The 13,282-nt window shown below is 46.8% G+C and overlaps 1 protein-coding gene across 2 annotated transcripts in view; it reads left to right on the forward strand.

Moving 5' to 3' along the window:
* The window catches only part of Stk32b (serine/threonine kinase 32B), a 243,030-nt gene that overhangs the window by 51,048 nt on the left and 178,700 nt on the right, over positions 1 to 13,282 (forward strand). For both annotated transcript variants that reach the window (XM_038327503.1, XM_038327509.1), the window contains exon 2: positions 12,301 to 12,356. In XM_038327503.1, coding sequence (XP_038183431.1) covers positions 12,301 to 12,356 — 56 coding nt within the window. The remainder of the gene's footprint in view (positions 1 to 12,300; positions 12,357 to 13,282) is intronic.

Consider the following 13,282-nt stretch of genomic DNA (forward strand, 5'->3'; position numbering starts at 1 on the left):
TCTCTCTCTCTCTCTCTCTCTCTCTCTCTCTCTCTCTTTCTCTCTCTCTTCCCCTTTCTCCCCTCATTCTTCTCCCTGTCCCTCTTCTCACGCCTCTCTCCTTTTCTACCCCCTTTCTTTCTCTTGGACCAACCCACCCTAACAGGATTCCCCTGGCCCTCGAGATAAAGGGCATCATTTTCATCTCTGTCCTCGGGTGTGACCCTTTCTTACCCGCTCAGTGCTCTACTGCCATGGCCCTGCTATCCCCGGGGGTGGCCGCTGTTGAACACCCACCCCCATTCTCATTTCAGGGTCTGAACTGCTGTTGACTCTGCCCAGGATCATCTCTCAGACCCTCCCGGACAGCTTCCCATGCCCCGCATAACCGTTCTCCTGACATGGCCCAACTCCTGCCCATCCTCCCATCTCAGTTTAAAGCTAACTTCTCTAAGGAATCCCGGGGCCCCAAGTGGCCTCCCTGTGGGACCCCTTTCTAGTATACTGGGTACTTTTCTTACAGATGACAGGTTAGAGATCCTATCAGTGTGAGGTAGATGTGAGGGTCCCAAAGGCAGGGATGATGCCTGCCTCATGCCTTCTGGTGTCTCCAGTACAGAATGCCTATGACAAAAACGAGCTTCGGGGAAACATGTCGCATGAATCTGCAGATCCGCCTGACACTTTCCTACTGGAGAGTTTTTTTTTTTTTTATGAAATGCCAGATTCTCTTTAGAAAGGAGTGAGCCTAACAGACAAAACTCACCTCCATTCTGCTCAAATCTTATAAAACAATTACCTTCTGTCTCCTATTAAAAGCAGAGACGTGGAGACCCAAGTGGCCATCTTCCCCGGAACACGCCATTCTTCAGACAGTGGTGAGATGGGTTACACTCTCATTGGGAGCAGGCTCATTATTCTATGGGGCAGTTGCACGCTGTGCATGTCACGGGTTGGACATTGTCCTCGTTCAAGATTGCTCGGCACCCTCACCGACATAACAGTCGAAGCAGAACACAGAGTGCCTGCCTGCCTGGAATTCTTGGGAGGCTGTGGTATTCAAGACACCTGATTGGCACAGGCATCAAGACATCCTCAGAGCCTGGCTCCAGAGGTGGTGGTGAAACCAGTATTTTGATGACTGGAAACCCAGTGTTTTGACAGTTGCCACTTTCAGTGAGTCATTGCCATTCTTGATTGGCTTTGCTGTGCCCAAGTGTGATTGGGTCAGGGATGTTTCCTGCCCCCTTGGGATTCCCCGTGGTTTCCAGAGCCTCACATGATCAACAGTGCTCAATGTACTGGGCCCAGGCCAGTTTCAACTCCTACATGAGCATGCTTCCCAAGAGCCTCCTTCTTGAAAAAACACCTAAAGTGGGTGGAGAAGACACACATTTATAAACGTATAACCCTAGGCCCACCAGTTAGAAGCCATCTCCAAAGTATTCCATAGCCTCCCAAACAGTGTCCTCCCCCCCCCCCCCCCCAGTTAGGGCACTGTAGGAACTCTGCGTGCAGAACCTAACAATGACTGTAGTTCTGGAACCCAGCAGTGTGCTCCCCTCAACCTTGATCATTTAAGTCAGAGTTTTTTTTTGTGCTCCATAGATCTTTATGTGAATTTCATTCATCCTATATGAATTCCATTTTTTCTCTATCTTCATAAAAAATGCCCTTGGAATTTGGATAGTGATGGAGTTGGATGCGCAGCCCTTTTGGGCGGTGTGGGCATTTTGACAGTCTTTGTTCTCAGGACCTCCGAAGCTAGATTTCCAGTGATCTACTCTCTTTAATTCCTCTCTCCAGGTTTCTCATTCTAGTATGAGAATTTTCAATTCCTTGGTAAACGTATTGTAAATATTTTATTGTTTTCGATGCTATTATTAATGAGGTTTTTTTAAGATAATTTATTAGAAATATATGTAATGTTGATCTTTTATTGTATACGTTTACCTAATCCATTTACTATTTTAGGGGGATTTTGGAGAATCTTTGGTGTTTAAGGAGGTGTATACAAGATCAGGTCATTTGTAGAGATTAATTCTTTAAGATTAGAATGTCTTTTTCGTTCTTTGGTTCATCATCATCATCTATTAATTATAGAGTAGGTATTATTGTATTACCTTGGCTGGCCTGGATCTCTCTGTGTTGTTGTCCAGGCTTTCTTTGAGCTCATGGCAATCCTCCTGTTTAAGCCTCAGGGTCCTGGAATATTAGTTATAGGTGTCAACTTGGCAAAGTCTTTTGTTTCTCTTGGTGGCACACCTGGTACCCTAGGTAGCAGTGTAGACAGGGAGCTGGTTTGTCATGCCATTGGTCGTACAAGGGAAGCTCTCAGTTGCTCATTCTTGACTATAAATCTGACATTGCTGTATCACAAATGGTTTTTATTGTGCTGAGATGTGTCCCTTTGTCAAGAGCTTGTATAATGAAGATATGTGGGATTTTGCTCACTGATTTTTCTTTTTAATTCATCTCTACTTACTTTTTGAAGCAGGATGTGACTTCTGCACCATGATTCATTCCCAGGCTTTGCTTGAGTGAGTTTTCAAGTAGTCTGACAAGTCCCAGGCAAGCTCAGGGCATGGTGGGCTTGGTGCTTCATTACAAACCAAGCACGGCAGGGAATTCTTCCCTTCCAGTTGATGCAGCTTAGGGCTGCTGTTCGTGAGGACCATGTGCAGACTGGACTACAGGGGCTGGGAAGTCTACAAGGGGAATTCTGGGAGATCACAATAGCATGGTTTTCATCTGTTTAGATGGCAGTTTCTGTTTTGCATCTGTTCGCGAGTCGGGTGGTGGTGGTGAGATTCGCCTGTCCAGACTCTTCTGTGAGGGTTCCTTTCAAGGTGCTGGTGATTTGTTCTGCTGACACCTTTTCAGTATCTCTCCTTGTAGCCTGTCTGGATTTGGTGTCAGGACAATGACACCTCGTGACATGAATCTGAGAGTTCCCACCTCTGGCTTCTTTTGCAAGAGAAGGATTGACAGTTATTCTTTATTTAGCTGAGTTTTCCAGGGAGGTTGTCTCGCCCTGGGGCTTATCTTTAGAGAAGGCTTTTCCTCACTCACTGAATCTTCCTGCTTAATATTGGTGTGTTCATTTTGGCTGTTTCTTTATAATTTGGTCTTGGTGGGTTGTGAGGTTTGTAAGACTTTCTCCATTTATTCCACGTTGTTCTATTTGTCAGCATGGATGATTCAGGGAAGTCCCTGTGCCTCTGTAGTTAGAGGCCTGGGCTGTACTGCTCACTAAAGCTCAAACAAGATCCTTGATCCTGCTGAGGCCTGTGTACTCACTGTTCCACAAGAAGAGAATGTGTGCATGCTTTCCTCTTCAACGAAGGACAGGGGTTTTGTTTCTCTAGTTTTGTTTCTGAACCCACTTGCTTTGCAAGGCCAGCATGCTCAGCAGAACCCTCTGTCCTAGAGACTGGTGTACCTCTCCCCTGCTTGTCACCACACACAGTGGTCCTCATTGGCTTTCATTGTCCACCTTCTGCTATAGGAGGCTGGGCCCCTAGCTCTACCGGACACTGGTCCATCCTAGGCATCTGTTCCCTGTCTGACACACATGGGTGCTCTCTCACAATAAATTTTTGTCCCCGGCTGTTTAGTGTGGTGTTTGCAGACAGGTGAGGACTATAAACTGGGTTTGGGCCTTACCCCTGGACATTTCTGCTTCTTAACTGTGACCCGTTATCACCCAACTCCGTACAAGGAGGCTTGATTATTCCTGACAGAGTTTTAAATCCACAGGTGTTCTGCATGTCTGCTTACGTAATCTGAGTGTATCTGAGTTTTGCCTGTGAGAACCTGGGGTGATGCGCCCACATACCTCTGGTGGGAAGATGGCAAAATCAGTGTCTGAGAAAGTCCAGCATGCTGTGTCACTTCTGCCATTCAGGAAAGAAAAGCACAACTCACCCAGCGGGGCTTCGAAAGCAAGCCAGGACTAGGCAGAAGATTTGCAGTTTCAATGAATAGAAAAGGGAAAGACTTGAGCCATTTTCATCGCAACTTCATGGAAATGTGTGCTTCAGAAGGCTGCTCAGCCCTGGGGAGCGGGGGAGTTCTGGGGGACTTGCGTCTGGCTTTGCTTCAGCCCAGATATTGACATTTTCTTCAGACTTCTGTTGGCAAGTTCCACTTTCTTCCCAGAAGATGACAAAACCTAGCCATGTGTTCGGCAATTTGTGTTATGACTAAAGCTTTCTTCCAAAGGCTTTGTTTTCCCACAGTTTGTGTAAGTCCTTGAGCATTTCCAGTTGTGGAGAGAATGCACTGAGCTGTTAGGTGGGAGGACTACCACTCATTGTGGATCATGTGACGCGTTTCATGTTCAGAGGCTGATACGGAGACGGAAGTCCCAGCAGCTGCTATGTTTGCCCAGGATCCATCATTTCCTTTAGGTTATAATAATTTCCCTCCTCCGCATGGATTTTTCTTAACCTCCAGCCACTGTGGTGAGCATTTACCCTGTGGCTTTGACCTTCCAAGTAGAATGTGTGCTGCTTTCTAGAGATCTACAGTTCTTGCTGTGTCTCTACAAGGTGACATTAGCAGTTCCATTTCTCAGATGTGGGAACAAAGCCCCAGGCTGGTGGGTAGAGAGGCTGAGACTGGAGATATATGTGCTCAGTCGTGATGTCAGAGCAGAGGAGACTGCTTCTCACAGTGATAGGCAGGGGACGGTCATTCCATCCAAGGAAAACTTTCAGAGCACATCAAGCAGCCAGCCATTCTTGTGGCTTATAAGTGTCATCATCTCCACATCCTCCCATGGTCCTCCTGTGCCTGTGCTCTGATTTTCACCTCTTATAAGCGCATCAAGCAGGTATTTTAGGGTTCCCCAAATGTATGACAGTGAATGGAGGATGCTTGTGTCTGGTTGATAAGGCGATATATCAAACCATTAAGTGTCTGTATCAAAGTAACATCTCACTTCTTCATTGCCTTAGATTTTTCATTGCTCTTGGGCAAAGTGCTCAGGCAGACCTGATGTTCACATCACCTTCCTCTAAGCATTGAGTTTGGGTGACAAGTGCAGTTTCCTGTGCAGAGGCAGCAGAATTGACATCACCCTTCCTATTGTACTGCTCAGCAACTGAGTTAAAAGGTATCAGTGGGTTTTCCTCCAGTCATTCTAGGCCCTGACCCCTGTACTGTTCTTCCTCAAAATGAAGCATGTGGTCAACTACAACTTAGTAGAAACGTCTGTGGTTTAGATATCTAGGGAGTTTTCCTTCTGAATCATTGTCCTGAGTTGGGAACTTACAGGGGGCACAGTCACATGACTTCCTGTCCATGTGCTGAAATCAAAGCTCTGTCCGAACTCTACCGGGCTAAAGAGCAGAAAGTCCAAATTTGGTTCCTAAACTTTATGTCTACGACTCTGACCACTACAGATGTGTATACCACCATGGAATGACTGGTGTGTTAAATGTGGGGTGGAGCTTCCACTCGGCTTTCTTTCCCTGGCCATTCTTTATGTTGGGAGCTCTTGTGGGTACTCTGAGCTGAGTAGCTCTTCTCTCCCAATGAACAACAACATGATACCTGAGGATGGGGAAAGACGTGGAAATATGTTTTTATTGGTGTAGTTGAAAGCATCCTGGATTGAGGGAAAGTCTCAAATGAAGTGGCTGAGTAAAAAGAAAACAGAGACACATGGGGGGAGACTGGAGAAGGTGGAGGCAAGGAATGGAGTGATACAGAGATAGGATTCAGAGTGCCAAGGACTACTGACAGAGTTAGGAAAGGACCCCCAGTGTCTTCGTAGATGGCACAGACCAGCTGATACTTTAGCTCTGGACTTTTGACGTCTTGAACTGTGGGATAATTAATTCCTGCTGTTTTAAGCTCCTTGGTGACAATTTGTTAGGGCTGTCCCAGGAAAGGAATACATCAAACTAATTTAACTTGCCAACTTAATATAATCTAGAATCCCCATGGAATTGTCTGGATTGAGTTGGCTTGTGGCTGTGTCTGCTAGGGGTTGTCTTGACTACATTAGCTGAGGCTAGAAGATGTGCTCACCATGGGTGACACTATTTGCTGGCTTGGATAAGAGTAGAGAAAGTGGGCTGAGCCTTAGCAAGCATGAACTAATCCATTGCTCTCTGCTCTTGTCTGTGGATAAAATGTGACTTGCTACCTTGGCTTCCCTGCAATGACAGACAACAAGCTCGGCAACTAAACTCTTTCTCCCGCAAGCTGTCTTTGTCATCCTATGTCATCACAGCATTTGGGGAAGCAAATGAAGATGTCAGGCACACAGAGAAGAAGGACAGATTGGCAGTTGAGTTCTCAAGATCTCTTGGAAGCTTCTTGTCTTATCATGAATTTTCCTCCAGCTCTAAATTAACTTATGTCCTAAAGTTTTTTGCCCTACTCTACCCATATGAATTAGGCGTGCAAATTTCTGGCTGCTTACAGATTCAGTGTTTTTGCTGATAAGAGTGTAGACTGTTAGAGAAAAGGCCTGGGGTGTTATTAAACACATTTATCAACAAGGAAACAAAACACTTTTTAATGAGATTGAAAGCAGCGCCGCAGCTCCGTGAAGCAAATCCCAGCTTCTCTCTTCACGTGTGGAGAGTGGGGCATACAGACATAGAACATCTGCACCCAACACCCAGCCATGACTTCCTGCATCAGCCCTGCCAGCCAGCATGGACACAGGCCAGGAGCAGAGTCTCTCAGCCCTGGGCATGAATGTGAAAGAGACCTGTCTCATCTCAGGAGCCAAAGATGGAAGAAGGTTGCACTCAGGGCCAGAGCCCGCAGATCTCCAGAGCCACTGGGATTGGGGTACGTTTGGAGTTTCTAGAGTGGATCTGATAACTTCCAGCATTTGGATGAAGTACAGTGTGCAAGATCAGCTCAGGGGATCCTTCCAGGAACCCCACAGATACCAAGGTCCTCAGATCCCCAGTATTCTTACACAAGACTGCAAATACATCCCCCTGTTTGTTTTAAAACAGAAAGCCCAGCCTACAGCCCATATGCCGCATGTAGCCCAGGGTAGTTTTGAATGCAGCCTAACACAAAATTCTAAATGTATTTAAAGCATTCAGGTTCTTGTTTGTTTGTTTTGTGTAACTCAGTTGTGTGGTTTTGGGGCATGAACTTTATAGGTTGCGATGCCATATTGCAGCATCCCACAAAATAAACTTGTGTGCCCTCACAACCTATGGGCCACAGTTTGGACATCCTGGCTTTCTACAGCTCTAGGTAACTTCAGCTAACTCAGAGTAGATGCTGTTGAAGTGCGTGTTACACTGCCAGGTAATCTGACAAGGAAATAGCCTGTGGACGTATAATATGGACACATTTTTTTTCTTCCCCATGTAGTGATCAGCTTTAACTGTCCTCTTGACACAATCTGGGACCACCTGGGCAGAGTTTCTCTCAGTGATTGTCTAGCTCAAGTTTGCCTATGGGCATGTGTGTGTGGGTTGACCTAATTAATTGAAGACATGCCCAATGTGGGGGGCACAATTCCCTAGGCAGCGGATCCTGAACCATGTAAGGGTGGAGAAATGAAGCGAAGAACAAGCAAGCAAGCGTGTATGCGTTCTTATCTCTCTGTTTCTGACTGTAAATGTCACATGACCAGCTGTCCCAAATTCCTGCCTCCTGGCTGGCCAATGAAGGACTGTAGCCAGGAATTTTGAATCTCCAACTTCTCTTTTTAAATCGGTATTTTGTTACATCAGCATAAATGAAACTAATGCGCCCCAGTTAGCTGAGTGCCTGGAAGGTGGACATGTGTGTATAGTTCTCAGAGCACTGGCTCTTCCTAAAGGAGATCTAACAGTCCAGATTGGGGGAAGACCCTAAGTCTATGGCTTTGAACTGAGCTAATGACTTGCCGAAAGACCACAGCACCCAGACTGGCACGTCTACTCACCATGGGTGAGGATACACGGTGACGGCCTTCCAGTCTGGGATCGAGATCTGTAGTTTTAATGCCATTCACTTTGACTCTTATCTACTCAAGAGCTGACCCTGGTGTCTAATGGAAGGGGAGCCTTGAAGCCCTGGGTTCCATTCCCAGTACTGCATAACTGGATAAGGCAGCACATGTCTATAATCAGAGGATCAGAGGTTCAAGGTTATCCTTGACTACATACAGAGTTTGAGTCTAACCTGGGCTACATGAGACTGCCTTGGAAGGACAGATACAAGGAAGGAAAGAAGAGAGAGAAAAAAGAAGCATTAATTTGACTGCACGTCTTTCCACATCACCCAGGTTTGCTCACAGGAAGCTTTCCCTGCCACTGAATTGTAGCCTGATAACCTCCAAGCCCAAGTCCTTCCCTCTACATTTTCTTGGCTCTCTGGGGACATCATCCCAAATCAGTTTCCCAGGAGGATACACCCCAGCAGGAGTTGGGTCTGATTGCTCACTATAGATTGGCGGCTGGTGAAGGGAGAAGACACCTGAGACCCAGATTGCAGCCAAGGTGGGGTCCCAAGAGTTAAGCCCTGCAGGCAGAGGGAGCCAGGCAAGGAGTCCCATGGCGATGCACTTCCAGAGCACACTGGGAAGCTGGGGAACATGAAGTTGTTTATCCACAGCAGTGCTGCTGAAGAAGCTGATTCTCCTGGATGTTCAGCTCTAGAGAAGCAGGGAAGACAAATAGTGGAGCCTGCTGGGGGTGGCAGACCTGTGGCAAGCTCACCCAGTCGATCATAGCCAGGACTAAGTGACATTTTTGGAACTGTGTCATGCCTGAGTGTTTGGATCTGTCATCAGAAAGCCAAAAGTCAACAGGGTGACTGGTGTCTGGAGCCAAGGGGTAAAGATGTGGTCAAATAGGTGTGCAGTGATGTTTCCTAAATGATGTTAGGAAGTGGGTGTGTGTATGTGTGTGTGTCTGTGTGTGGGTCTCTGTGTGTATGTGTGTGTATGTTTGCATGCATGTGTGCGTGCGTGTGTGTGAGTGTGTGTGTGTGTATTGGGGAAGTTACTGATTATACACTGTAACTTACTCCAAACAGCTTTAGTCAGTGAGATATTCTGACTAAACACATGTGAGCACCAGGGTCTTTGCAGGGGTCCAGGGCACTGTGGGTGATGCCATCCATAGGCAGGTAGTCTAGCAGGCTGAGCAAGTCAGGGTAAGGAAGCTAGTAAATCGTACTACCCATGGCCTCTGCATCAGCTGCCACCTCTAGGCTCCTGTCTTTAGCTCATACCCTGATTTCCCTTCGTGATGGCCTGTGATCAGGACATGGAAGCTTAAACCCTTTCCTCCCCAGGTTTCTTTTGGTTGTGTTCATTGTAATAGAAAGCAAACAGCCATACTCTCATAGGTTTATGTGTTCGAACACTTGCTCCTCAGCTGGTGGTGATGTTTTGGGAGAGCATGTAATCTCTGAGACCGAAGGCCTAGCTAATGGACCCAGGCCACAGGGGTGGGCCTCAAAGGTAACAGCCTGGTCCTGCTTATGCTCATTCCTGTTTCCTGTTTGGCACCGTGTGAGAAGCTGCAAGCTCCGTCTACCTCAGACCAGTCTATTCCAGAAACCAAACCTTCCCTGCCATGCCTCTAAATTCATGAGCGCATGTTAGCCTCTCCTCAGGATGTTTCTGTTAGGCATTTGATGTGATGATAAGAAAAGTAAGAAATATTTTATCATATCTAGTATTAAGAGTGAGCACAGTTTAAGTGACATCTCTGAGATTGCCCAGCTGCTGAGTGGTAGGATTAAAATCAAGGTAATGATGGTGTAAAAAGACTATCCTTTTGCTCCTCAGTAAGATCACAGCAGAGTTCCAAATCCAATGATAAAATAGGATTTACCAGCCTTTCCCATGTGCCTGGCTCTTCTATCCGAAAGAAATAGTCCAGCAGAAACCCCACCAGCCCCACCCATTGAACAATAGAATTTTTTATTTTTCTGATAGGGACAAAGAGCTGCTTCCTGCACAGGGACTCAGCATCAGAGTCCTGGTAGTTCCTAAGTCAAGCCTCTGGATTGCTGGCTCTGCTGCCTGGAGGGTAGGTGGCAGAGACCCACAGTGACATTTACTTTCTGAACCGTGGAGGTTACTGTTAAGCTATGCACACATCTTAGCACATGACAGCCACCTGAGCTGTGGCCCGAGTTCCTTGCTTTCTTCTTCTCCCTCAACCTGTAGTGAGTGGATAAGAGGAGAAAGGAATTTCTACTTCCAGTAAGTTATTCTAAAAGCAGACAGAACTGGGTTAAAGAATAGAAGTTTTGCTAGTTAACTGTTAACCCAACCTCTCTATTCTAAGCACGTCAGGGGTTTGACAGCTTACTGGATTCTGGCTTTGGCTTGGCGAAGTCAAATATACAAGGAACTAATTGTGTTCATTGACTTCCCCACACCCCCAACTTCAATTATGCAGTGAGCTAATCAATCCCCTTCATCTTCGTAAATGGCATGCCTTTCCTAGTTATTGAGAACTGGCTGCAATTCAGTCAAATGCAAAAATATTTACCAAAGACTTATTATGCACTTGGCACCATGAATATGGAGATTAGCTGACTTAATCATCTCTTCAGTTAATGAGTAGTTATGGAGTGCCGCAGTGTGCTACACAAGGTCAAGGTGCTGAGGGAGTAACAACAAATAGAATAATCATGACCATTGACCCCAGGTAACTCAGAGCCTTGCGAAGAAAAAAACGATCAAATCCCATGGAGCTATTCGTAATGATGTGTTTAGTGGAAGTTACCATGCGACAAGACAGCACACTTATCTGCAAGTTAGGTCTGGTCCCCTCTCAGGACACAGCAGGGTGACAAGTGGATACTGGGAGAAGAGCATCAGAAGGAAAGGAAACAGCTTAACCAGGGAGGAAGGGACCTGTGTCTGCAGCATAAGGGTGGGGTGACAGGAGCAGGGCAGGGACTGAGCCATTCAGGGAAGAGCATGCTCTCCCTGGTTAAGATGGAGGGGTCAGGACAAGGGAGGTGTGGGACAGACATGATTGTCACCCTTATTATCACAGGTGCCCCAGGAGAGGGTCAGGGAGGTGATATCTGTAGATATCAGATGACAGAAGAAGGTAGAAATCAGAGGGGCCTTGGGATGGGCAGATGAAAGAGAACAGCAAGAAGAAAAGAAGGTCAACCCTGATAAGGGACTAAATGGGTTGGGAGGGAAAGGAGCCATAGATGAATCCTTGGCTTTGAGAAGGTTGATGCTGCCCAGCCTGAGGTCTGCTGGACCTACTGAAATGCATAGTCAGGAGAAAAGAGGCACTACTGTGCCTGGGGTCTGCTTGATCCATAAAGTTCTAGGTGGGTTTGGATTCCTCAAGAGTATTCTGGGGTAGGCATCAGTTCAAACTACCTAAAGGCCAGGGATACTTTTGGCAGACTCTGGCATGCCACAGAAGACTCTGGAGGCAATGAGAGTAGCTGTGTGGCAGAGAGCTGACAGATTGCAGTGTCTAACTCCTGGGAGTGAAGGTCTGAGCATAGAGAAGCCACTGAAGGGGAATTTGAGAGAGGGTTCTGCCATAGAAGTCTAGTGGGCATTTTTGAAAGACGAGAGGAAACCTGGGGGTTATAGCTCAGTTAGGACAGAGTTTGCCTAGTATGCATGGAGCCCTTGGTTCAATCCTCAGCATCCCAGAAACTTGGCATTATGATACATCTGTATTTCAATCCTCCTAAGGTAGAGAAAAGGGGGAAGTCTGGGTTACACGAGACCCTGTCTTCAAGTCAGAAACAAAAAGAGACAGGGATCAGGGACCCAGAAGGTCAAGGCTGTTTATGACAGTTAGCAGTATGGCCACACAGTATTGACATGCAGAGGCTGGGGCAGAGTCCAGTCAGTGAGGGCTGGAGGGTAAAGACACAGAGGCAGCTAAATGGGGGCAAGGGGTGGTGTGATTCAGAATGATAGCAGGAAGGTGATGGGGGTCAGTGTGCTTGGCGCCTGGCAACCTTAATGCCAGACGGACTGTATGGAAGGATCGAACATGAGGCTGCAGCATCTCACACAGGTAAACTGTGCTCTGCCTGAGAGCGCCGTGTGCACCAGAGGGTCCGTAGCGGGGACAGCCCTTCCTGAAGGGAAAGGCACTTCAGAGAACATGAAATCTAAACAGCTGAGCTTCTCTGCGGCCACTACCTCGGTCCCTACAAGATGTCTCCTCCTGTGCACCCATGGTGACGTCTTAACTGTGCTTCCTCGGGCAGTGTCTCAGTGACCAGGTGCTGACATGCGATAGGGCGGGTGGACCAAAGCCAGCAGGGACGTGGGTAGCACATGGACACCGTGTCCGAGAGGGAAGCCTGCCCTGACTGCCACTTTCTCTTTTTTGACAGTCAACTTTGACCACTTCCAGATCCTGCGGGCCATCGGGAAAGGGAGTTTCGGGAAGGTAAGAACAATGCACTTTTTGGAACGAAAAAGTGAAGCGTGGAAGTCTGGATGCTTGGGCTTGAGTGTGTGTGTGTGTGTGTGTGTTCTGTGGGCCTGGGCATTTCCTGTTGACAGAAGGTTTCATTAGGTAAAACTGAGACATACAAGGAAGCCTAAACTGTTTCCTTGGACTCTGGTGTACTTTACTCTAAAAGTGGAATTAACTGGAGTCTGGGCTTAGGGGACTCCCAGTGCAATGGCTTCAGTCTTGCTAATGCCATGTCTTTCTTCCTTGAGAGGAATGGATGAGGAGAGTGGGTCCCCCTCCTCCAAACCTGACCTGAGATGGCTCTTTCCAAATTGTGGACATTTGGTTTACACAAAATTCACATTTCTGATTCTTGACTCTTTGGGGATAAAGCCCATAAAAATTAGAAGGTACCGCTTTTAGGAGAAAAGTGTTTCCCCTAGCAAGCCATAATCTGTTCCCACAGACCCACAGAAACTTCTCTTGGCAATGATTGTTCTAAGCATGTTTGAAGAGCCAGGCACTCTGTTATACTCAAATGCTATTATTTACTTTTTATGGATGAAGTGACTTAGGCTCAAAACCTTAGACCCAGTGCCTAGCAACTGTTTGTTACTTTTCTTACTGCTGAGAGAAGGCCTGATATAAAAAACTTGAAAAAGATTTATTTTGGCTTGTGGTTTCTGGAGGTTCAGCTTATGGTCACAGTGTGCTGCACATCACGGTGGCACGAGCAGGTGGTAAGGATATCACTTCTGGATAGACAGGAAGTGGGGATGTGTATAGGAAGGGGCGTGACTACCTCTAGCCACTGAGGATTCTGGGAGAATAAGTATCCTTCATTTTCATTGTGAAGAAAGCTCTTTTTAGAGGAAGACAGAAATACAACTGGGGGCCACAGGGTTCTTGGGGTGTGC

Source organism: Arvicola amphibius, chromosome 1 (genome assembly GCF_903992535.2).
Source record: "Arvicola amphibius chromosome 1, mArvAmp1.2, whole genome shotgun sequence".
NCBI lineage: Eukaryota > Metazoa > Chordata > Mammalia > Rodentia > Cricetidae > Arvicola > Arvicola amphibius.